At 50.0% G+C, this 22087-nt stretch overlaps 1 protein-coding gene across 38 annotated transcripts in view; it reads left to right on the top strand.

The window, feature by feature from the left end:
- The window catches only part of P4HA2 (prolyl 4-hydroxylase subunit alpha 2), a 70884-nt gene that overhangs the window by 43821 nt on the left and 4976 nt on the right, over positions 1–22087 (top strand). For 10 of the 38 annotated variants that reach the window (XM_081500140.1, XM_081500145.1, XM_081500143.1 and 7 more), the window contains 11 exons: positions 3435–3534; positions 4152–4248; positions 4543–4694; positions 7863–8000; positions 11217–11456; positions 12686–12879; positions 13661–13837; positions 17146–17216; positions 17456–17555; positions 21342–21395; positions 21814–21873. In XM_081500140.1, the coding sequence (XP_081356266.1) occupies positions 3453–3534; positions 4152–4248; positions 4543–4694; positions 7863–8000; positions 11217–11456; positions 12686–12879; positions 13661–13837; positions 17146–17216; positions 17456–17555; positions 21342–21395; positions 21814–21873 (1365 nt within the window). In that variant the 5' untranslated portion in view covers positions 3435–3452. Of the gene's footprint in view, positions 1–3434; positions 3535–3731; positions 3895–4030; positions 4249–4542; positions 4695–7862; positions 8001–11216; positions 11457–12685; positions 12880–13660; positions 13838–17145; positions 17217–17455; positions 17556–21341; positions 21396–21813; positions 21874–21922; positions 21989–22087 lie in introns of those variants that run through there. The other 28 variants (XM_081500129.1, XM_081500135.1, XM_081500133.1 and 25 more) reach the window with 8 other exon arrangements.

A 22087-nucleotide genomic window follows, 5' to 3' on the forward strand; every position in this document is an offset into this window, starting at 1 on the left:
TGCATTTGGGTTGCAGCTGGGAGCTTGGCATTGGTTCCTGCCTGATGAGGTAAGGGGAGAAGCTAAGGACGCTGCTGGTTTGCAATTGGAAACATCTTTTCATGGCTATTTGGCCCTGTTATGAACGTCCTCTCCAAAGAGCCGGCTTGCTGGGGCCTCTGATTGTATGTCTTGGAACCACCCTGTGCTTAGAAATAGTGCCGGTTGCCTGGTGGGCGAATTATTGTCGCTGGGGTGTTGTCAGGCTTTGAAGGACCTCCCTGTGGGGGTCCCAACTCAGGCTGCTGGGTCTCTTTGGAGTCCATTGGAGAGGGCTTGCTTTATTTTCTTCTTATTTTAGATATTATATAAAGTATATTTCAAGTTTCCCATAGAACTTCTAGTGGAAAGATTAGGAAATACAAATAAACATAAAGAGAAAAATAGAATTATTTCACCAAGATAACAACTAGATTTATGACTCTCTGCTTACATATATATGCAGGTATGTAAATTTCCATATATAAAAATTATTCCTTATAAAAATGAAAGCATAGAGTATATATTGTTCGGGATCCTATTTTTCTCACTTAACAAGATGCTTTGGTCTTCTCTTGGTGTTAAAAAGCATACAGTATCCATTCCTACACAATCCATAACCATCCATTGTGTGGAAGAAATGTAACATGTTCTGATGTTATAGTTTCCTGGCATGAACAAATCTGTGGTGAGGTTTTCCTTTTCGTTGGGTGCCAGATATGGGCCAGAATTTGTTTAAAACTTGGGATGCAGCTTACATAAAACTCAGTAGGGTTTTCTGTGCAGGCTTGGTGCTACTTTATTTTCATAAAAGGGGGCTCAGTGTTGCCCATTTCTTGGCCTATTCAGCATGGATTTCTGAGGTTCCTGGAGGGCTTCTGGCAGCACTGGCAGGCATACAGGCCCCCACTTACTCTGTCGTCAGCAAGCTCTGGTATAGGTATGTGATGGCATGGGGGGCATGCAGGTGGTTGGTTTTTCCCACACTGTGACATGCAGTCCTTCTTGGAGACTGCTGCCTCCCAACCTGACCCTGATTAGATGACCTTTTGTACACCTAATACAAATTAGTGTTCAGGAGAGATGGGATAGGGTGGCAGTTTAGATTGAGTGGTCTGGGGGCTGCGTGGGAGTGCCTAGCGGTCTGGGCCAGCAGGGTCGTCAGCCCCCTCCTCCGTCAGAACAGGTCTTTATAAGCCCTTGGTCACCCAGAAACCCATCTGTGATTCTTTGGGCTCTGCCTCCAGACTGGGATTCGTGGATAGTCTCAGTCTAAGCCAGATAGCACATTCCAGAGAAATGACAGCTGGTATTCATGTAATGAAGGAACCTGGCTGTTTTTTTCCTGAGTGCTATAAAGCATGAACCATGGCCAATATCACCAATTTGAAAGAAACAGTGAGGTTTCTCCCTTCCTTAAATTTGTTATCCGATCTCTGAGGAGGCATGCCACTGCAACTGGTGATGGAACAGGGCACAAACGGTGATGCTTTCCCCCCAACTTCCAGCCGTGTGTAGTCTGGCCTCCTGCCTGGGTACTGTTTTCCCTTCACCCCCGCCTGACAGGCAGTTGGCTGCTTCCTTCTTGTCTGCAGACACAGCCTCCTGGCTCTGGGTTTCTACTGTTCCCTCCCTCCATGTGTACAGGAGGTGTTGTCTTAAGCTGATGAAGCCTCTTGAAGTACAAGGAGCAGACCCCATCCTGAGAAAGGGTCTTATGTAAGCAAGAAGAAAGGCCTTCTAGAATCCTGGGGGTGGATGCAGGGTGCTGAGGTCTGGGAGCAGATCTGTGACTAGAAAAAGGAGGATCTGGGATTTCCCTTGGGGCTGGACTGGGCCCTGTCACCTCTTCTCAGGGACTTGCTTTCCTCTACTGCCTTAACTTTATAGTGGACCCCTTAGCCCATCCTCCCTACCCTGAAGCGGGCTGAATAGTCTTGTCCTAAAGGGGGCCACTCGCTTATTCTCTCCCTTTCCTCATGTGAAAGTTGCTCAGTTGTGTCCGACTCTTTGCGACCCCATGGACTACAAAGTCCATGGAATTCTCCAGGCCAGAATACTGGAAGGGGTAGCCTTTCCCTTCTCAAGGGGACCTCCCCAACCCAGGGATTGAACCCAGGTCTCTCGCATTGCAGGCAGATTCTTTAGAAGCTGAGCCACCAGGGAAGCCCCCCTCTTCCTCATACAGGAACCCGTTTGGGGTTGAGGGTCATGATTGGGCTTCTCTGAGCCTAACCAGGAGCCACAGTGGATTGGAATTGCTCCTGGAAAGGTGAAGTGAGGAATGATGGGTGTGACTGTGCGTCCAATCAACCATCGCAGGCAAAAAACGGATGAGCTGGCATTAGTCAGCTCAGCCTTAGAATTCTGTCAGATAAAGCTTGCAGTTTGGAGGGAAAGCCTTTGTACTTCCTTTATTTTCCTTGTTTTCTCTCAGTAAATTTCCAGTGGGGCTTGGCTGAAGTAGAGCAGGAAGAAGAGGGACTGGCAGAACTGGCGTTCAGGTGGATGTTCCTCCTGCGTGCTCCAGGCCGCGTGGCCAAGCTGGGAGTTGATGTCTGAAGCTTACGTTGTGTACTTGGGTCCACTGCCAGTGGGCTTGCCCCATGGTGTGCCTTCTGCCTTCAGAGCTGCGTCTGGCTATTTCTAGGCTGATGGGAAGACAGCCTCTTACTTATGTCAGCAGCCCAGCCCAGTCTAAGGTTTTTGGCCTTGTGTGGCTGATTCATTTTTGTATCCCAAGCACCTAGCTCAGTGCCTGGCATAGTAAATATTTGCACATGGTGATTCTCCATGAGGACAGTGTCTGCCGAGCAGCCTTGCTACAGGAAGAGCAGTGTCTGCCCAGCCTGCTCTCACCATGGCCAGGTGCAGACCAGCAGGGAGCAGTTTGATTTCTCTTCTGGCTGACCATCTGTAGTACACCTTGTTTTGGGTGCGGACCCCCTGGGGTATATTGTATCCAGTTCTCTTTCTGCCCATTGCCTTCTTGTGGGCAGGGGCGGTGTGTTACATGTGGGTCCTCAGCACCTGGCACTGTCCTGGCACCTGTGTTGGAAGGAAAGACAAACAGAGAAGAGGTCTGGGTCAGAATCTTGAACTGACAGACCCTTAGAACCAGGGGTGACTGTCCCTCCTCCCCATTTAGCCTTCGCATGTTGTCAGTGGTTATCAGAAGTTGAGAGGGCAGAGTCTCTCAGCCTCCCAGAGCAGGGGACAGAATTAAGTGCAGATCCCTGGTTCTACACCCTGGTGTCTTTCCACTGGTGGTCCTGAATATCTTCCTTAACTTCTGTGTGCTGGGTCAGAGTTTGGCATGTTTGAATGTCTATGTATATGTGCACATGTATATGTGTCCTCTACTAAGTTGCTTTTTACCATTGTTGATCTAATGACTATCACTGAATGCCTTGCAGACACTGCCCTCTGTGACCATGAAACCCTGGGAGTCCACGTTGCTGGTGGCCTGGTTTGGTGTCCTGGGCTGCGTGCAGGCTGAATTCTTCACTTCTATTGGTATGTGCCAACAGGACTATCGTCTGCCTGGGCAGTCCTTGGCTCAAGTGCCAGGGGATGGCACTGCCTGAGGCCTGTTCTCCTTCAGGGTGGGGTGGCCTTGTTCACTGGTTTTGACCAGATCTGGGGAGAGTCAGGCTTGCAGAGCTGCTGTTTCTGCCTCTGACCCCTGATGACCTGGATGTCCTTCCTGGTAGGTGGCTGTCTCAGCTGGGCCTCCACCCTGGAAAGTGCAGACTGCTCCTGGACTGCCTGGCATTTCTGTCCAAGTTTCTCCTGGACTAGAGAATGGTTCTGAGCAGAGAAGGCCCCAGGACATCCTGTCCCAGGAACATGACCCAGCTGAGTGACAGTGGGAGAGTGAGATTTGGGGTTTCTTCCTTAAGGTGTCCTCAGTGCACTTACCATCTGCTTGGAGCCTCTGTGTGTCTCTTCAAAGCTGGGAGCCAGGACCATCTGAGTGCCTAGGCCTCCTTTAACCCTAGGTCCTCATGACCCCAAGAGAGCTGACATGTGCCTGGCCCAGCTTGCCTCTGTGCTGATGTTTTTTGCCTCAAGGTTGGGAGCTGGATGTCCCTCATCCACTTCTTACTGGCCCTTTTATCTCTCCCTTGCAGGACACATGACAGACCTGATTTATGCAGAGAAGGACCTAGTGCAGTCCCTGAAGGAGTACATCCTGGTGGAGGAAGCCAAGCTCTCCAAGATTAAGAGGTGTCTGGTGTCCTAAGTCCCCACAGCCATCCTGAGCCAAGGTGGCAGGGTGGCAGGAGCCCCCACCAGGAACCCACCCAGGGTGCCCATAAGAGGAAGCCCTTGAGGGGGCAGTATGGGCCTGGCCTGGAGTTTACTTCATGCCAGTCCCCCAGAGTAGCTAAATATGTGGGCTGAGGATCGCTGCTTTTTCCTTTCTGGATAGAGATCCCCTGAATCTCACCAGGAAAATTACCCTAGGTCAAGAACTATGCGAATGGGTGTGTTAGTCTACCTTCTTCTGTGGTTCCACAGCTGGGCCGACAAAATGGAAGCCCTGACCAGCAAGTCGGCTGCTGACCCTGAGGGCTACCTGGCCCACCCTGTGAATGCCTATAAACTGGTGAAGCGGCTAAACACGGACTGGCCTGCGCTGGAGGACCTTGTCCTGCAGAACTCGGCCGCAGGTGAGGGACTGTGAGCCGGTGGTTTCGTGAGCTGGTGTGTCCCTGGGCTTGCGCCTGTGGCGTGTGGGAATAGCAGCTGCCAGTTCCGTGGCTCTTATCTCTGTGGGGACCTGGCGATTGGCTCTCCTTGCTTTCAATTGTGATATTAATAATAATCAGTTCTTGGAAATTCGCTGGTGGTCCAGTGGTTAGGATTCTGTGCTTCTGCTGCAGGGGGACATGGGTTGGATCCCTGGTCAGGGAGCTAAGAATCTGCATGTCACATAGCATGGCCAAAAAAAAATCAGTTCTTGCCTTTTTCTAGTGTTTTGGTGTCCCTTTTGGGGTGGAAGGTAGTGACTTTTTTTTCGTTATGCTTTAGTAATACATTTTTCTAGGTAAGTTGGAAAACAAAAACAATCATATAAGAAAACTGCAGTTTTTAATCCAATTGCCCGATGATAATCACTATTAAAATTCTAGTCTTTTTTACACGTGTATAAAATGGAACCATACCAGGGAATGTTTGAGGGACCAAATGAATTAACAAAGGTTAAGTGGGCTAAGTGGTGGGGGCGTGCTGCTAAGTCACTTCAGTCGTGTCCGACTCTGTGCAACCCCACAGACGGCAGCCCACCAGGCTCCGCCGTCCCTGGGATTCTCCAGGCAAGAACACTGGAGTGGGTTGCCATTTCCTTCTCCAATGTGTGAAATTGGCTCAGTTGTGTCCGACTCTTCACAACCCCATGGACTGCAGCCTACCAGGCTCCTCCATCCATGGGATTTTCCAGGCAAGAGTACTGGAGTGGGATGCCATTGCCTTCTCTGGGTGGGGGCGTGGGCCTCCTTTAAGTTCATTCCCATTCATATCTTTTAGAAAGAAGACATATCCATTGGCAGATTTGTGACATAAGCTTATACTGTTTTCCTGAATTTTTCAGCTGCTGTGTATGTTTTTTAAATGTTCTTCTGCCACATAATTTTAATGTCTGGCTCAGTAATATGTCAACCCACTCCAGTACTCTTGCCTAGAAAATCCCATGGACAGAGGAGCCTGGTAGGCTGCAGTCCACGGGGTCGCTAAGAGTCGGACACGACTGAGCGACTTCACTTTCACTTTTCACTTTCATGCGTTGGAGAAGGAAATGGCACCCCACTCCAGTGTCCTTGCATGGAGAATCCCAGGGAAGGGGGAGCCTGGTGGGCTGCCGTCTACGGGGTCGCACAGAGTTGGACATGACTGAAGTGACTTAGCAGCAGCAGCAGCAGTAATACGTCACACTGATGTAGTGTAAAAATGGTTGTCAGTGGACATGGAATTGTTGCCAAGTTTTCAGCAATCTTACTCCTATCTTTCTGCCCACCTCTGACTATTTTCTTATGATCAATTCCCATAAGTGGGATTTGCAGGTCAGAGTATGAACTTTTTTTGTTTTTTAAACTTCAACTCTGCTTAGTGCTTTTACTATGATAGTACTTTCTGTGCTCTAATATTTTCCTCTCAGCAGCAGATGGTGGGGCAGGCCTGGAGGTGGGCCCTTCCAATTCCAGCCTTGGGCCCAGCCCCCCTGGACTCACTGCCTCTCCTCCCTGAGTTGGAAGTGCTGATTAACTTCAGATTCGTTGTCTCTCAAGCTGAGGCGTTTTAGCCCATGTGGCCAGACTGGGCTGGGCTTGGCTTGGCTGGGAGCAGAGTGGCCTCTAGGGAGGGATTGGGGAACTCAGCCAGGCTGGAGCTGTGCCTGGTGAGCTCACTGCCTCCAGAAGCCGTGGCTGTCTTTCCCAGACCCTGCCTCCCAGCCTGGGCCTGTAGCTCAGAACTGGCCTTTCTGCCTGCACCGCAGGAGAATAAGCCCGCCCAGATGATCTCCTGCTCTCCAGTCTTGTTCTCCATACCCAGCCCCCACCATCAACATCTGGTTTCTTTGGAAAACCTTATAATTACCCAGAGGGAGATAGGACAATCCCAGAGAGCAATAGGTTGTTTTTACCTCCTTCTTTCAGGGTTCTTGCCCCTGAAATGTGGAGTGGGGAGGCAGGGAGATAACACTAAAATGTGGCTTTTTCTGGAAAGCATTTTTTCTCTCTGGATTGTAAACTCTTAGTGTCCCTGACCATGCAGCCATGAAGGAGACAGGGTTGCAGCATCTTGGCTCCTGGGTCCTTAGGCATGGCTAGAAGTGGATGTTTGTGCCTGAGGTTGTGGGTGCTGTGGGAAGAGGCTGGAAAAGAAATGGCCTTGGAGTTCCCCTTCCAATTCTCAGCTCTGGAGCACAATCGAAGCCCCTAAATCAGCATGGGAGAGCCTGGCCCCCAGTTGGAGTCCTGAGATTGCAGATATATATCTTGCTTTACAGCTGGGTCTTGGACTCACAAAATAGCTTCCTTGGTTGCTTCTGTGGTTAGGGCTGTCTCAGACTCCGGGCTGTGATCTTGAGCACCACAGTCAGGGAGCTCATGCCCTGAGCTCAATGTGAGTCGGAGTGGCAGGAATTATCCTAGTAAGGAGAGCAGGCTGATGTGGTCTGGCAGGGGAATCATGCACAATAGGGCACGTGCGGCCCACCTCAGTACATGGCCTGCTCAGATGATCCTCTGATCCCTAATCTCGGTGAGGGGATAGCACCATACACCTCCAGGACTGTCATCATTATCTTTCTGGATGATTAGGACCAGTGGTCAGTAATGAGTGGCCAGCTGGGCTCTCTTCTGTCCCTTGGGCTCATCCATCTGAGATGTGGGCCGGAGTCTGTGATTACCTGGCCAGCTTGATAATCCTAGATCAAGGTTTACCATGTGATTTGTTTTCTGCTGAGTGGTCAGCAAGTCCTCCCTTAGTCTTTTCCTGTGTCCCAGTCAGTTACCCTCTCTGTTCCTTCTCTTTCCACCAGGTCTGTCTGAATGCTTTGGATCCAAGACTCTCAGACTCCCACATGTTAATTAGTATGAGGGGGCCTTTCTGTTCAGTTCAGATGAGCAGCACAGTACAGTGAGGAGTAAGAAAGGAGAGGTCTCCTTGAACTGGAGCCACTAGGAAGGGCTTCCTGGAGGAAGGTGAAATGGCCCTCAAGAGAGGGGGCAAGGAATTGCACTAGCCAGAGACCCTCCTGTGAGTGCCTGTCTGGTTCCAGGTAAAAATTCTGTCCCTGGATGGAGGTAACCTTTTGTTCTCACTCTCTCCTTTGGAAGATTTTATTGCAAACCTGTCGGTGCAGCGACAGTTCTTCCCCACTGATGAAGATGAAACAGGAGCTGCCAAGGCCTTGATGAGACTTCAGGACACATACAAACTGGACCCAGATACAATTTCCAAAGGGGAACTTCCAGGTAACTCACCACTCCAGACACAGCCTGTCCAGCGTGTGTGTCTACTATGGTGTCTGGACAGGGTCGGAGCCACTGCTGACTTGTGGTCTCTACCCTCAGGTGCGCCGTCACCTCTGGCAGTGGTTCTCTCTTTTGTTTCCGGTTGGTGCCAGTCCCCTAGCCCGTGACAGCTGCCTCCGCTCAGCCCCTCCCCCCCCACCTCCCTCCAGCCCAGGCCTCCCCTCTCTCAGCTCAGGGAATGCCAAGGCTGCCGCTCAGGACCTCCTTGGCCTGTGTCTCCAGAGTACCACTCAGGTCTGTATCCAGGCCCACTTCTGTTCCCACCCACCAGGGCCCTCTTGCCCAGGACTGATCTTGGAACTTGTCCCATGGCCTGTGTGCCCTCAGTTACAGTCTCTGCTCCTGTTTCTTCTGTGTCCACCTCTCGGACTCTTCCCCCTGAGCTCATCTTAGAAACCTCTGTTCTTGCTCATCTTACATACCCCTGCCTCAGGATCCCAGGCCCCTTTGAGTCTCTGCTGCTGATTGATCTCTTCTCCCTCCTGGTTAGGCAGCTGGATAGTCATCTACACTCTTTTCCTGTTTCCTTGGTTCCTATGTCCTCCTGAACACGCAAAGTCTGGCCTCCTCCTGCCCCTGCAAGATCACCAGGGGCCACTTGGATGGTAAAGCCAGTAGACAGCTTTCAGGCTGAATGTTCTTTAGCTTTTCACTAGCGTTCAGCATATTAATTGCCCGATTCTTCCTGATATTCTCCCCTCCTTTGAATTCTGGGACACTGATCTCAGCTGTTTCTCTTTTGGCACTTCTCTCTCTCATTTCTTTTACAGGCCCTGTTTCAATTCAACTGGCTGCCTCAGTATGTTTATAAGAAGATGTGTTGGGGTTTGGTGGCTATTAAAGGGCAATAAACCCAGGGATTCAGTTAGACTCGGGTAGATCTTGGAGGCTATCTCACCCGTGGGGACTCTATAGGAGGCATAGTGTGTGGGAGAGGGAGGAACTGTGTTGTTGGCTGGTCAGAGCCTGGAGCCTTGGTACTGGAAAGCCCAGGGAGCCAACAGGAAGATTGGGGAAGTCTCCTTAATCCTCACTCAATCAGATTTTGGATCAAGGCCAGGAGACCAGAGAGAGAAGGTGGCTTGGGGCACCTGCGGGATCCATTCACCCTATAGCTATGAGAATGGTTGGTGGGAAGAAGGAGCCACAGCCAGGCATTGATCCTTAACATTCAGTAACAACCCCGTGTGTATCCTGGAGGGGCAGTGAGGGGTGGATGGGAGTTGTTCCCCAGGGTGCTGTTCCTACCTGGTATCTGCCTAAGCACCTTCTCCAGGGGAGCCTGTTCACAGTGCTTTACTTTTAGGGCTAAATCCAAATTCCTCTTAACATGTGGTCTTTGCGGTCCTGCGTGGTACCATCTCCCTGGCCTCCTTGCCTGTTGTACTAAGCTTCACCACTGCTTGGCTTCTTTGTTCATTCCACAGACTCTGCAGGTTTACCTTTATGGCCCAACTGGTGTTCTCCTGAGAGCACTCTCCAGAGAGCAGACTTTCACACTAGTTTCTGGGAAAGATACTGAATGTTTGGGAGCCATTCTTGACATTCTTGGTATCTGTGAGACATATGGTAATAGCTACTGTTCATTACACTCAGAGGACTCATAGGAGACATTTTCATGTGACATCGTCTTCTTGAATTCTTGGCACAAGTCCTCTAAAATTGATGGCATTATCTCTTTTTAGAGGTAACAGACTAAGAATCAGAGAGGCTAAATAACTTGCCCATAGTCACACAGCTGTTTGGTGCCATAGGTAGGCCCACATAGACCCTGCTTTGTCCAACCCAATCACCTGTGTTATGCTGCCTCCATCAGTGTTGAGTTCCTGCACCTACAGGGCCAGAGATCTGTGGAGGTTCATGCAGAGTGAACAAGGACTCAAGGATGCCTCCCTTCTCCCATCTGTGGTCTTCCTGCTAACTCTGTCTGGTGTTTATTTCCCCCATTTTCCTATCCTGTCCTACATTGTCTGTTCCTGAGCCATCCTGGTGAGCAGCCCCTGAAGCAAACCCATGGAAGCAGGGGTTTCATTCTGGACATCTTGGACATCAGGCAGAAAGAGCCCACTCTGAGGCAACTCTTCATGGTCAGCCATGCCTGGGTTGCTATTAATGGTTTTGTAGGGAGGTTCCTTTGCTTTCCAGGAGGGTCACAGCTTAAACCCTGCATCTCCCCATAGCTTACACACCACATCTCCTTCTTGACTTGAAACTCTCTTCATGGTCACTTCCAGCGTGAACCAACAGCAGGTGACCTATGGTCAGAGGACCTGCTGAATTGCCCTTTACCAAGGGCCCCACCCTGGTGGCTCTGACGGTACAGAATCTGTCTGCAGTGTGAGAGACCTGGGTTCAATCCCTGGGTTGGGAAAACCCCCTGGAGAAGCGAATGGCTACCCACTCCAATATTCTTCCCTGGAGAATTCCATGGACAGAGGAGCCTGGCGGCTACAGTCCGTGGAGTTACAGAGTGGGACAGGACTGAGTTAACTTAACACTTTCACTTTGAAGGGCCGCACCATCTAGTGGTCAAAGCTGGCATTGCGGTCTTATTTCTTGACCTCCCTTGGCATCTGTCCCACCACTCCTGTTCCCTGTTGCTTCTACCTCTTAGGTACTTCTCAGTGTTATTCACTCCATCGTTTCTGTACAGGTGGCCTCTGGGGCCCTGGCCTCAACTACCGTGTCTCTCTTTCCTGACTATTTCTGGAAGCATTTATCTTCATCCATGGCTTTGCCTGCCACTTCAGTTCTGTTTTTTATATTCAAGTTATTTTTTCTAAACTTCCAGTCTCAAATGGCCAGCTGCCTCGCAGACATCTCCTGTGTGGCTCACAGGACCTTTATACTCTCCTGAACACTACTTCTTGGGCGTCCTGGGCTCTTCCATAACAAAGGCCCCTTCCCCCTTGGAAAGAGGGGAGTCTGAGGTTAGGAGATAGGCTGTGCACCCCAGCCGGAGGCAGGGCCAGCATGGCTGTGCTTTCTGTACTCATGGCCCTTGGAGGTGTGTGGTCTGAAATCCTAGTGCGCCTCTGCTGGGGTGATGCCCCTGCCCCCCCCCCCGCCAGGGACCCAGGCTCCCACAATGGGGGAAATCTCTTTCCCTAACCCAGAGGCCCTTTGGAGCCTGACTACGTGCCTCTCCGGCTGCAGGAACCAAGTACCAGGCTGTGCTGAGTGTGGACGACTGCTTTGGGATGGGCCGCTCAGCCTACAATGAAGGCGACTATTACCACACGGTGCTGTGGATGGAACAGGTACTAAAGCAGCTTGATGCTGGGGAGGAGGCCACCACATCCAAGGCCCAGGTGCTGGACTATCTGAGCTACGCCGTCTTCCAGTTGGGTGACCTGCACCGTGCTGTGGAGCTCACCCGCCGCCTGCTCTCCCTTGGTAAGGAGGCTCTGGGGGACGGGGTGGCTGCTTTCAGGGACCAAGCCAGTCTGACCAGTTGCCTAGATGGTGACCAATCCTTTGCTGCTTTCAGGCCCAGGCTAGCTGCCAGCTTGCTCTTTACCTATCTCAGTTCTAGCCTTAGCCCTTGCCCGGTCACTAATGGATACACTCAGGCCTGCACATAGATTTCTATTCCATTTATAAATGGGAATCCAGGGTTGCAGTGTATCTGCTGCTCTGTAGAGTGGAGCCTTTATTACACCCACAATAGCTCGAGAGACAGGCTGTATTTCATGGTTGCTGCAGTGACAGTGACCTAACATGTTATTAGAGGCCTGAGGTCTAACTGATGAACTTGCCATGGCTTTGGTCATTTAAGTGTGTTGTGGTGATAGACTGAAGGAGATCAGAAGCACTGTGTCTCAAGAACCTATTTGTTCCTCCTCTTATTAACATTTGGGATATCATAGTTTGGGATTTCACTGGCCAACAAAGACTTCCTTTTGCTGCTGCTGCTTTTCATTGGTCTTGAGTCTGAGGCCAGCTAGTGTGTATGTCTGTTAGACGGATGTGGGAAGAGAGCTTTGTAGACTCTGTCATGTTAGTAAGAGCCTTGGACAGGGAGTCGGGTCACCTGGATTCCTCCTCTGAATAACCTCACGTTAATTTCCTTACATCTTTGGGCTTCAGTTTCCTCATCTGAGGGGCGGCTCAGTAATCCTGCCAGGCTTGCTCCTTCGTGTCGTGAGACCCATAGGACAAAGCCGTGGGAGTGTCATGTGGCTGTTCTTGTTGCTGGTGTTTCAGCCTGCCTTCTCGCTGTGGTCAGGGCGTGATGCGCTTACCAGTAATGGAACAGATGGACTCTAGGGCACAGATGAAGCTAGCACACAGCCAAGTTGGGAGGAGGAGGCAGAACTCTGGACTGCTTCTCTGGACCCGTGTCCTCAGGATTTCTAGGGAAGTCTGAGAGGAGATCTGCATCGGTGGCTCAGCATCCCCTCCACCCCCCGCTTTGTTGCTCCTTTCTCATCTCTGACCAGAGTGGAGAGAACCTCTGTTGGCTTTTCCTCTATGACCAGCAAACCCCGCTTAGGTGCTGTGGAAGCCAGAATGCTGCGTGCAAGTGAGCCGCTGGGAGAGAAAACCGCTTACAGAATAATTTCTCTAAATGACCTAACAGATGTTTGTGGTTTCCTCTTCCTTCATGTTCTTTCCTTTTGTAGACCCGAGCCATGAACGAGCTGGAGGGAATCTGCACTACTTTGAACGGTTGTTGGAAGAAGAAAGAGAAAAAATGTTATCGAATCACACAGAAGCTGAGCTCGCAGCCCAGCAAGGCATATACGAGAGGCCTGTGGACTACCTGCCCGAGAGGGATGTCTACGAGAGCCTCTGTCGTGGGGAGGGTGTCAAACTGGTGAGACACGTGGATGGGTCAGGGCCCAGGCAGTGGACCTAGATTTCAGCTCTGGACAGACAGATGTGAGGAAGATGTCACTTTGTCTGTAGGTGGTTTTCTCAATTCTTGGTAGTATCTGCTGAGGCTGACATGTGGATATTCTCTGAGGTACAGGATAGGAAGCTTGTCTTCCCCGAGGTCCCAGGCAGGGTTTCAGTTCTCTGAGTTGTTGCTGAGCACCCCTCCCCATCCCAAGAGGCCAGCTTCTGCTTGACTCACTGTTCTAAGAAAACCCATGGGACTTGATGTGCCTTGGGCCCCAACGGAAGTCATGATGTCTAGCAAAGACAAGACAGTTGCTAGAGCTTGGTATGTGGTATAAGTGGCCTTGGAGAGCCCTGGGACCCCGATGCTTCCTCACAGAGGCGCAGATGTGAGTCAGTCTGTTAGCCTTCTCCGTGCCAGTGTCTGCTTGCTCCCGCTGGCTCTTCTGTCTAGAAAGGTGTGTTCCCTGCCCCAGCCCTCCTCACCTACTCACGTCTCTGTGAGAAGGGTCAGGAATTACACCCTGCCACAGGACTTGTCAAATGAGGTATTCTTGGAAGAGGAGAACCTCTGCATGATTTGTGGGGTATCATTTCATGCCAGCCAAACTGAGGGGGTTTTGTTTTCTTGTCTGGTGAGGTGGGAGGGAGTGACTGCTGGACATGGGGTTTGAGACCCGTGTCTGCAGCCAGCTAGTCTGGGACTGAGGGTGAGGACTCACTCAGTTCAGGGCCTGTTGTTCTGTGTTCCCCAGACCCCCCGAAGGCAGAAGAGGCTCTTCTGTAGGTATCACCATGGCAACAGGGTGCCGCAGCTGCTCATCGCCCCCTTCAAAGAGGAGGATGAGTGGGACAGCCCACACATCGTCAGGTACTACGACGTCATGTCTGACGAGGAAATCGAGAGGATCAAGGAGATTGCGAAACCCAAAGTAGGTGTCTCCGCCGTTCCTTGTCAGGCCACTTAGTCCAGGTGCCATGGGGCAGTTTGGTTGCTCACCCAGGTGGCCTCTGCTGATGTCTTGCATGAGTCCACTGTCGGGTACTAAGGTACTGCAGACTTGATTTGACCTTGAGGAGTCATGGTCCACGGAGGGAACCAATGTGGACAGACAAGGGTGGGAAATAAGGGCACCCTGGGCAGGTTGGTGGCTGCTGTGTGGGTGAGTGTTTAGGAAGTATGCCATGGGGTACTGCCAGGCTAGGTCCTGTGGAGCTCCTGATTAGGGCTGTGAAGAAGTGATTGACTTGGGGGAGCATAAGTATCTCTGCAGGACTGTCTTCTCATCTAGCAGCACGCTGGGTCTCTCTGTTTATTCACACCTTTAAATATTTTCTTCACATAAGCCCGGCACTTCTCTTGTTAAATTTATTCCTAGGCAATTTGTTGTTGTTGTTATTGTTATTGTAGCTTCACTTTGTTTCTTTCATCATTATGATTTTACTGGTTACATTATTAAATTAGCTTACCATCATAAGCTAAACTGTCAATTGTAAAAATATATTTCATCATAATAGCTAATGTGTACTGAGTTCTGAAGTGTGGCAGGCCCTATTCTAAGTCCTTAACATGTGTTAACTGCTGTGTCTGTTCAGCAGACTCTGTCATCATCTTCATTTTACCCACAAGGAAATAGACTCAGTGCAGATCACAGCTAGTGGTTGAACTCATTTCTTATTCTTTTGGTTTTTGGCTAATTATCTTAGGTTGTCCATACAGTACTAGCACCTGCAAATTAGAAAAATTTTGCTTTCTCCTTCCTAGTCATTATAGTTCTGTTTCTGTTGTCTTGTTGAATTGTCCAGAGCTTTTAGAGCGTTTTTATAATAGGAATCTTTGTCTTGTTTCTGAATTTCCTAGACATGCCTTTGGTATTTCACTGGTAAGTGTGCAAGTTGGCTGTTGGTTTTGTATATATGTCATCATGTTACAAAAGTATTCTTCTATTTCTAGTTCATAAAAAATTTCTCCCATTTGACATCATTCAAAGAGAACTGCTTGCTGCCATGTCCCCACCCTTCTCCTGTCACTGGTGATCAGGAGTGAGGAGTTAGCTGGAGATCCTCTATTGCTCTACTTCTAAGAGAACTGTCGAGACCAGGAGGCCAGCACTCCTGGAGAGACCTAAGATAGGTTCCCATCCTGGGCCCTGGACTGCATCTTGGAACAACCTTGCTTTGAGGTACTAGAACCTCCAGGGCTCAGAGCCAGTTGTTAGTGTCACTGATATTGCTGAGGGAGGGTCTGGAGTATGTGTGGAGAATGGGGACCACAGACCCCCACTCTTCCATTCCCTGGACCAGCTGCAAATTCCTGCAGGAAAGAAAACTTCTTTCTTGGCTGTCAGGTGAGGGAGGCACTGTGGTACCAGACCCTCCTGAGAGATTCCTCCCTTGTCCCTCTGACCAAGGCAGAAACATTGTTCTGTGTGGGTGTATGTTCATGTTGGGTGCATGTGTGCACATGAGTGTGGCTGAAGAGGAGAGTGGCTGGGAAAGCTAGTCTTTGAATAAAAGCCCCGTGAAGAGTCAAACATGTTGGCTATTACAGGCGGACCTCTCCTTTCTGGAGCCTGTGAGGGACAGATGCTATCCTGGCTTTGAAGTAGGGCCCATGAGCTTAACTTAGCCTGTGGGGAATGCTTGGCAGCTGCCTGCGGGTCTGTGGCCTGCCTTCAAAATAGCTCTGTCTGTCCATGGGAGCAGAGCACAGCTGCCCAGAGCCTCCCTGTGGGAACCCAGGCCGGTGCTGTGGTTCACTTGTTTGGATGGGATCTAGTCACAGCTGCAGTTGTCATCAGGAAAGAACAGTAGGTGGGATCTCAGGAAAGCCCTCCATTCTGGGCACAGTGGGTCTTACCCAAATGTGCTGCAGCAGCACCTGTCCAGGTTGGCCAGCCTTCTGGTCCATCCACCCCCTCCATCCCTTCTGCCACCTCTTGCCCTGACCTCTCTCTGACATCCTCACTGGCCTCCTTGTTCCTGCTTTGACCCCTCCTTAGTCAACCCTTTATGATGTATCCACAGTGATCCTTCTTATACTCAGGTTGTGGTGTCCCTTCCCTGCTTCTCACTGGTCACAGGTTACATCCAGCTCAACCCTCTCTTGCCTCCTCAGCCTGTTCTCATCTCTTCCCTCTCACTTCTAATCCACAGTCATTGCCACATCCATTTTCATCTCTGGGTCCCTGCGGTGCTCTTCCTTCCCTGTTTCTGTAATGTTCTCCTGCCTGGCTAACTCCTGCTTACCATCCAAATCTCAGCTAGGTGGTTCCTCCATCATCCTCTTAGGAAACCAGTTTTGACCCTGCAGACTGTGCTCCCCCAGACACTGAGCTTCCCCTTTCCCAGCTTCTACATGCTGTGCTATGACTACCCAGCTGATTTTCTGCCTTCCCACCTGACTGAGTTGTGTGAGGATAGTGGCCAGGTCTTGGTCACCCGGCATTGTGCTAGGCACATGAGTAAGCACTAGTTAAGACAGTCCACAGCTGGAGCATGGGGGGCTGGCTTCAGGCAACAGGCCCTTCCTGGGAGTATCACTGCACCAGTCTGTGGAAACTGGGGGATATGAGATAGGTGAGGTGCGTACATGTTACTATGAGTGAGCATGTGGAGGTGGGTGGCTTCCAGCAGCCGTTCACTTATTGCTGCTTGTAGATTGCTTTCCTGACTCTATCTTCTGACCTTGCAAAGCTCCCAAGGGAGTGAAAACTGTGCCTTCTGTTTTTGTTCCTTGTGCAGTGGGAGGCCAGCAGGGGCTGTGCAGTAGGAGAGTGTTTGGGTAGGTTTCTGGGCAGAGGAGGTTGCTGAGGTTCAGAAGGACAGTGGACTTGACAGTGTTGAGAGGAGCATGCAAGACTGAGACTGAGGGACAGCAGCACAGTCTGAATGTGGTGGGAGCAGCCAGGGGTGGGCAGGTGTGGTGTGTGGGCCTGAGGAGAAAGGGGCTGTTCAGGCAGATGGGTGAATGGACTAAACAGACTCCATAGGCATAATTCTGCAGACAGCATGGACCTGGGAGGGAGCAGGGGTGGGCAGTGGCCAGGCTCTGACAGCAGAACAGGAATTTGGAGACCACTGCCTTGGCCTGGCTTGCAGGATCAAGGGGCCTTGGCTAGAGCCACTACCTGCAGAGCTCCTTCCCTTCCTGGTCTGATTGGCAGATCAGGTCCCAGTCTCTCCAGGAAAACACTCAAGGCAAAGAATGATAAGTGTACCCTTTCTTCCTGCCTTCCAGCTTGCACGAGCCACTGTTCGTGATCCCAAGACAGGTGTGCTCACTGTCGCCAGCTACAGGGTTTCCAAAAGGTTAGCAAAGGTGATGGTGGTGGAGGGATGGCTACTCAAGCCCCAACTCCGGGGCCTCCCAGTTCCTACTGAGGGCGGGTGGCTTGGGTGGTTGCCCTCCCTGCTGGCGCCCGCACCTGCCTACGTGGAGCTTTCACTCTGTGCTGGCTTCAGTGCTGGCCTGAGGCCAGGGAGAGTGTAGGACCTCATCTAAGCCTGCTTTGCCCTTCTTCTTGTCTCTCCCTCTTGTTTTGGTGTAGCTCCTGGCTGGAGGAGGACGATGACCCTGTTGTGGCTCGGGTGAATTTGCGGATGCAGCACATCACAGGGCTAACAGTGAAGACTGCAGAATTGTTGCAGGTATGGCTTGTTCCTGGGCCCTGGAGTTGGGAAGGGAGTGTTTCTAGCTAGATCATCTCTCAGGGTGCTCAGGGCTGGGCCTAGGGCGGCTTGCCCAAAAAAACTGTATGACTACAGGATCCACGAGAATGGAGTGGCCTCCTATTGGGAAGCCAGAATTAAGTATGCCCACTGGCATTCAACAGTTAGTGTTCCCAAATGTCAACTGAATATCTTCTCTGTGCCCAAGTATCACACTAGGTGCTAGGGATCGTTGGTGGGTGTGGCAGGCCCATTTACGTCATCTTGACTACAGAAGCTGAAATCCTGAATTGTTCCAGGGACACCTCTAAGAGCTGTGAATATATTCAGAGGTATGGTTCTGAGTCTTAGTCAAGTGCACTTGGAGGTAAAATGTTCCGTAATACTTCAGCAGTAAGAGGCCTAGACTGGTTGGATGGTGAAGATGAAATACTCCATTTTAAGTAATTCCATGGGACCCTGGCTTTCTGCTTTTTATTTCAGAGGTGAAGAGACATGGCAGCATCATACTGAACATTATGGGCAGAGCTCCTACTAATGTGTCCTCTGTTCTGTTGAGTTCAAATCAGCACTGGGCACGCTCCCTTCTGAACATCCCAGATTCTGAATTCTGCTGTAAAGTGATGCCCTGAGACACTGCCAGAAAAGTGTCACTGGCATTTTTCTCGAGTCTCCTGGATCTGTTTGGCCAGAGGTTCTGTGTATTTAAGGTTCTCTCACTTTAACTGATCAACCATAGCTCTCAGTAGAATATTGAACTGAGATCACTTGGAAAATATTCTCTGAACTTTTGCCTGGACACATCCAAGCAAATCAACACTCATTCCCCACTCCATAGCTGGGTCAGCGACCAAAACCAATTTTGAAGGTTGTCTTTATGGATTTGTGTGAAGTCTACCAGAATGGTTTTTTGTTTTTTTTTTTTAAGCATGCTGATTGTCTTACAGTCTTGTGAACATTTTATGTAATTTTTTCAGTTCCACTGAGCTTAGTGTTGAGTTTGTAAGTCTAATTTTTAGGTAAGATCTGCAGACAGGCGCATCGAGAGAGGACTTCTGCCACATCTCCCACTCCCCTGTTACGTGGGCAAGCACACCCCTTTCAAGAGCGATAGGGTCTCCATGCCCCAAGTGCATTCCTGTTGGTGTGGTTGTGATTCATACCTTCCTGGAACAGGTTTTGTGTTGTTGTTAAGACATCTACCATTGCTTCCTGCAAATCAGAGCCAGTGTTAGGACCATCATGGCCCTTACTGAGGATGATGTTTTATTTGGTTGCTGACTCCATACCCTGGACCAAGAGGCTGAAAAGGGTGTACAAGGCCTGTACCCCTGTTGCTCTCCTGGCTGACTTCCAGGCTGTACTCTATGTCACATGCAACCCCCAGAAGACAGCAGCTTTGTCCTGGCTTCATCTTAACTGACCTCTTATAATGTTGTAACTCAGTTGATAAATGGGCTTTGAATGCCACAACTCCCAGTGTATGGGCTTTTATGGCCAGGGTCTTCTGGAAGACCATTTTTGTTTGCTTTCATTCTCTAGGAACTGTCTTGGCATTTTCTTTGCCAGCCAGTGTTGTTCAAAGCTTTGATCCTACACGGACAGGAGATAGGAAACTAGGTTTCAGAACCTGTCTCCCAGTGCTCATTCCACACAGTGTGATATGTGCCTAGGCACCAGTGAGAGCCTTCCCACCAGGGTCCCCATGGGAGCATTACAGGCTTCTGGAAAGGAACTGGTTCTTCTGCTGTCTGTTGACACTCTCATCTGTAGTTGATGTGTTTGCTTTAGATCATTTGGAAGAAAGGGCAATCGAGGCTTTCTTTTGAATTGGATGAGAGCCTATCTGAGAGTGGAAGAGATTCTGCATTGCCAGAATTCCTGAAGATAGAAGACGCTGCTGACTCGGTTTCTCAGTCTCACCAAAAAAGTGATTTCTAACCATTTTTTTCCCCTTTACTCTGACCTCCGTATCGTAAATACCCACATCTTTCAACAGACTGACTCTTAATACTTTTGTGACCAATGAATACCTCCTCTCAGGAATCAGTTTTGATGTACAGCTTCTTGTTATGTAAGGTATGAGTGTGGGGCCTGGAGTTTCCCAGATGGTGATTCTGATGGCTGCACATCCAGAAGTTCCCATGGCACTTGTACTATTTGGGGATGGTATTGAATAGTATAGGTACAGTAGCCTGAACACCATGATCAAATGTGATTCTCAAAACTGCTAAAAGATGAGCCACCTGTAACAATACAGCTTCTTTCATTATCCCCAGGTAGTAAAAGTTTAAGCACTCCATCCAACAAGTGGGAGTGTTGGAAAATGCAGTCATACCTTGCACCTCCAGCAACAAGCAGCGAGTGAACTTTCCTGAATGCACTGGCAAACTGATCACAGTCATGTTTAAAGTTTTCTTCAAGTTCTTGGCTGTAGTGGATCCAAAGAAAAAGCATTTGTAATATCACTTAATCAACTTCTCTGGCACTTCTCTCCTTACATGCACCTTCAGTCTCAGGGTCACCTGCTGAACTAGGCCTCCTTGCACTGTTGATAGTATTTTTGGTGTGGGACACTTGAAGGCCAGAGCAGTGTGTGACAGGATATTTTCAGCCACTGATTCTGATTCTCCTTATCAATGTTTTTATTTTTATGGATATTGAAAACATTTTGCCCCAAATCTGCATTTCATCACATTCAATAAATACTGTTTTCTACTCCAAAAGGAGGATTTTCTCTCGTGTAAAGCCCATCCTCCCTCTCTTTCCATCCTGTTCCTAGATGGCATTATTGCCAGTTTTGCAGCATCTCTCTCCTGACTCTTAGAATCACCAAAAAGTTTATATGAAACCAATTTTCTGAGGACTAATAGTTGAATCCTCAAAGTGTTTATGGTTTCATTAAGACAGTAGCCAAGTGTTCCCAGATGGACATTGGTGGTACCATTTGGTACATCAGCTTTCATGTCAGATTCTGCATTTCATCTTGAACTTCGTCTCTCATCTAGCTACTGAAGCAAAAATAACCATTGTGACTTAGAACTTATATTGTGCTGGTAAACTGTTCACAAAGGTGTTTATGACTTCAGATCCAATTAGTGATACCTGAGGTGGCTCAGGCCCTGGTCTGGGTTCAGGCTCCACTGGGGGCACTGAGATAGAGCAGCAGTTTTGGGCCCCGTGCAGCCAGCCGCCCAGGCCCTGCTGCTGCACTTGGGTGCAGAAGTATTCCATGCAGTGGACCACTGTGAGATGGGGTGGGATTTGTCTGTCCTGTTCAGCCTGACCAAGATGAGTTTCTGGGACGTGGTGACAGAGGTGGCAGGAGCATGGCCAGGCACTGAGTAGCTCCCAAACTAGTATTAAAAAGAAAAAAGACCCCTCCCCCTCACAAACCAATTCTGAATTTATTGTTGGCATTCTTCTGGATTACCACTTCATTATCTTGCAAATAATCATGGCCTGCCTGAAGGAGGGCTCCCTCTGCTGCCATTCACGTGTCCCTCAAGGGCTGGAGCTTCTCCACAGTGGCCACCTGCAGCTTGCCCATCATGTCCTTTCTGGGAAACCACATTTGTGCTGCACCCTTCCTCTTGGACACAACTGTAGACCTGTTTGCAGCATTTGTTCTGCCCAAACTGGCAGGGCATAGCTGCCCTCCTCAGAGAGGCTGCTCCTCGGGGTTCTGGTTGTTACCTGGAGAGATGGGCTGCTTCAAGGTGGTTCCTGCTGCTGACAAAGTCCAATGCTGTTATTTCCTACCAGGTTGCTAATTATGGAATGGGAGGACAGTACGAGCCACATTTTGACTTCTCCAGGGTAAGATCCCACTCAGGTTTTTTCAAAGGCCCTGCTCTAGCTGATTTGAGAAGGCTGTAGCCTTCACCTTAGCCCCCCACCTCACCAGGGCCCACTGTTCGTTACTAGAGAAGCCCAAGTCCAGAGCCAAGTGCGGCCCAGCTGTTCCCCCTGTGATGTTGGAAATGGTCCCCCTGACCCAACCCTGCCATTCTTTGCCCTGACTCTGAAGCAGAGGACATCACTAGGTCTCTGTGAACTCTTTCCTGCCCCTTCTCCTCCATGCCCAGCCACGATTTCCTTTGCGACTTTGGCCCCTGGTCCAGGCCTGTGTATGGAGCCCCCCCTTAGTACCTTCCCTCGACCTTTTTGGCCCCAGTTCTGTGGGTGGCGGGGGAAGTCAGTTGCAAACTTGGGTGAAAGTTGTTGTCTATTGCAGCGACCTTTTGACAGCGGCCTCAAAACGGAGGGGAATAGGTTAGCGACGTTTCTTAACTATGTAAGTATTGGGTACAGGCCCACCTGTGTGCTCTCACTTAATTTTATAGAAAGATGAGCAAGATGCTTTCAAGCGTTTAGGGACGGGGAATCGTGTGGCCACGTTCTTAAACTACGTAAGTATGACGCCTGCATTGTGTGGGCTTAAGGGGAGCCTGGGTCCAGAGTGCTCTCTTAAATGTGCTCCCATCAGAGCCAATACCACCAGCTGTTGC

Source organism: Giraffa tippelskirchi, chromosome 6, assembly GCF_054371585.1.
Source record: "Giraffa tippelskirchi isolate mGirTip1 chromosome 6, T2T-mGirTip1v1.2.pri, whole genome shotgun sequence".
In the NCBI taxonomy this organism is placed as follows: Eukaryota; Metazoa; Chordata; class Mammalia; order Artiodactyla; family Giraffidae; genus Giraffa; species Giraffa tippelskirchi.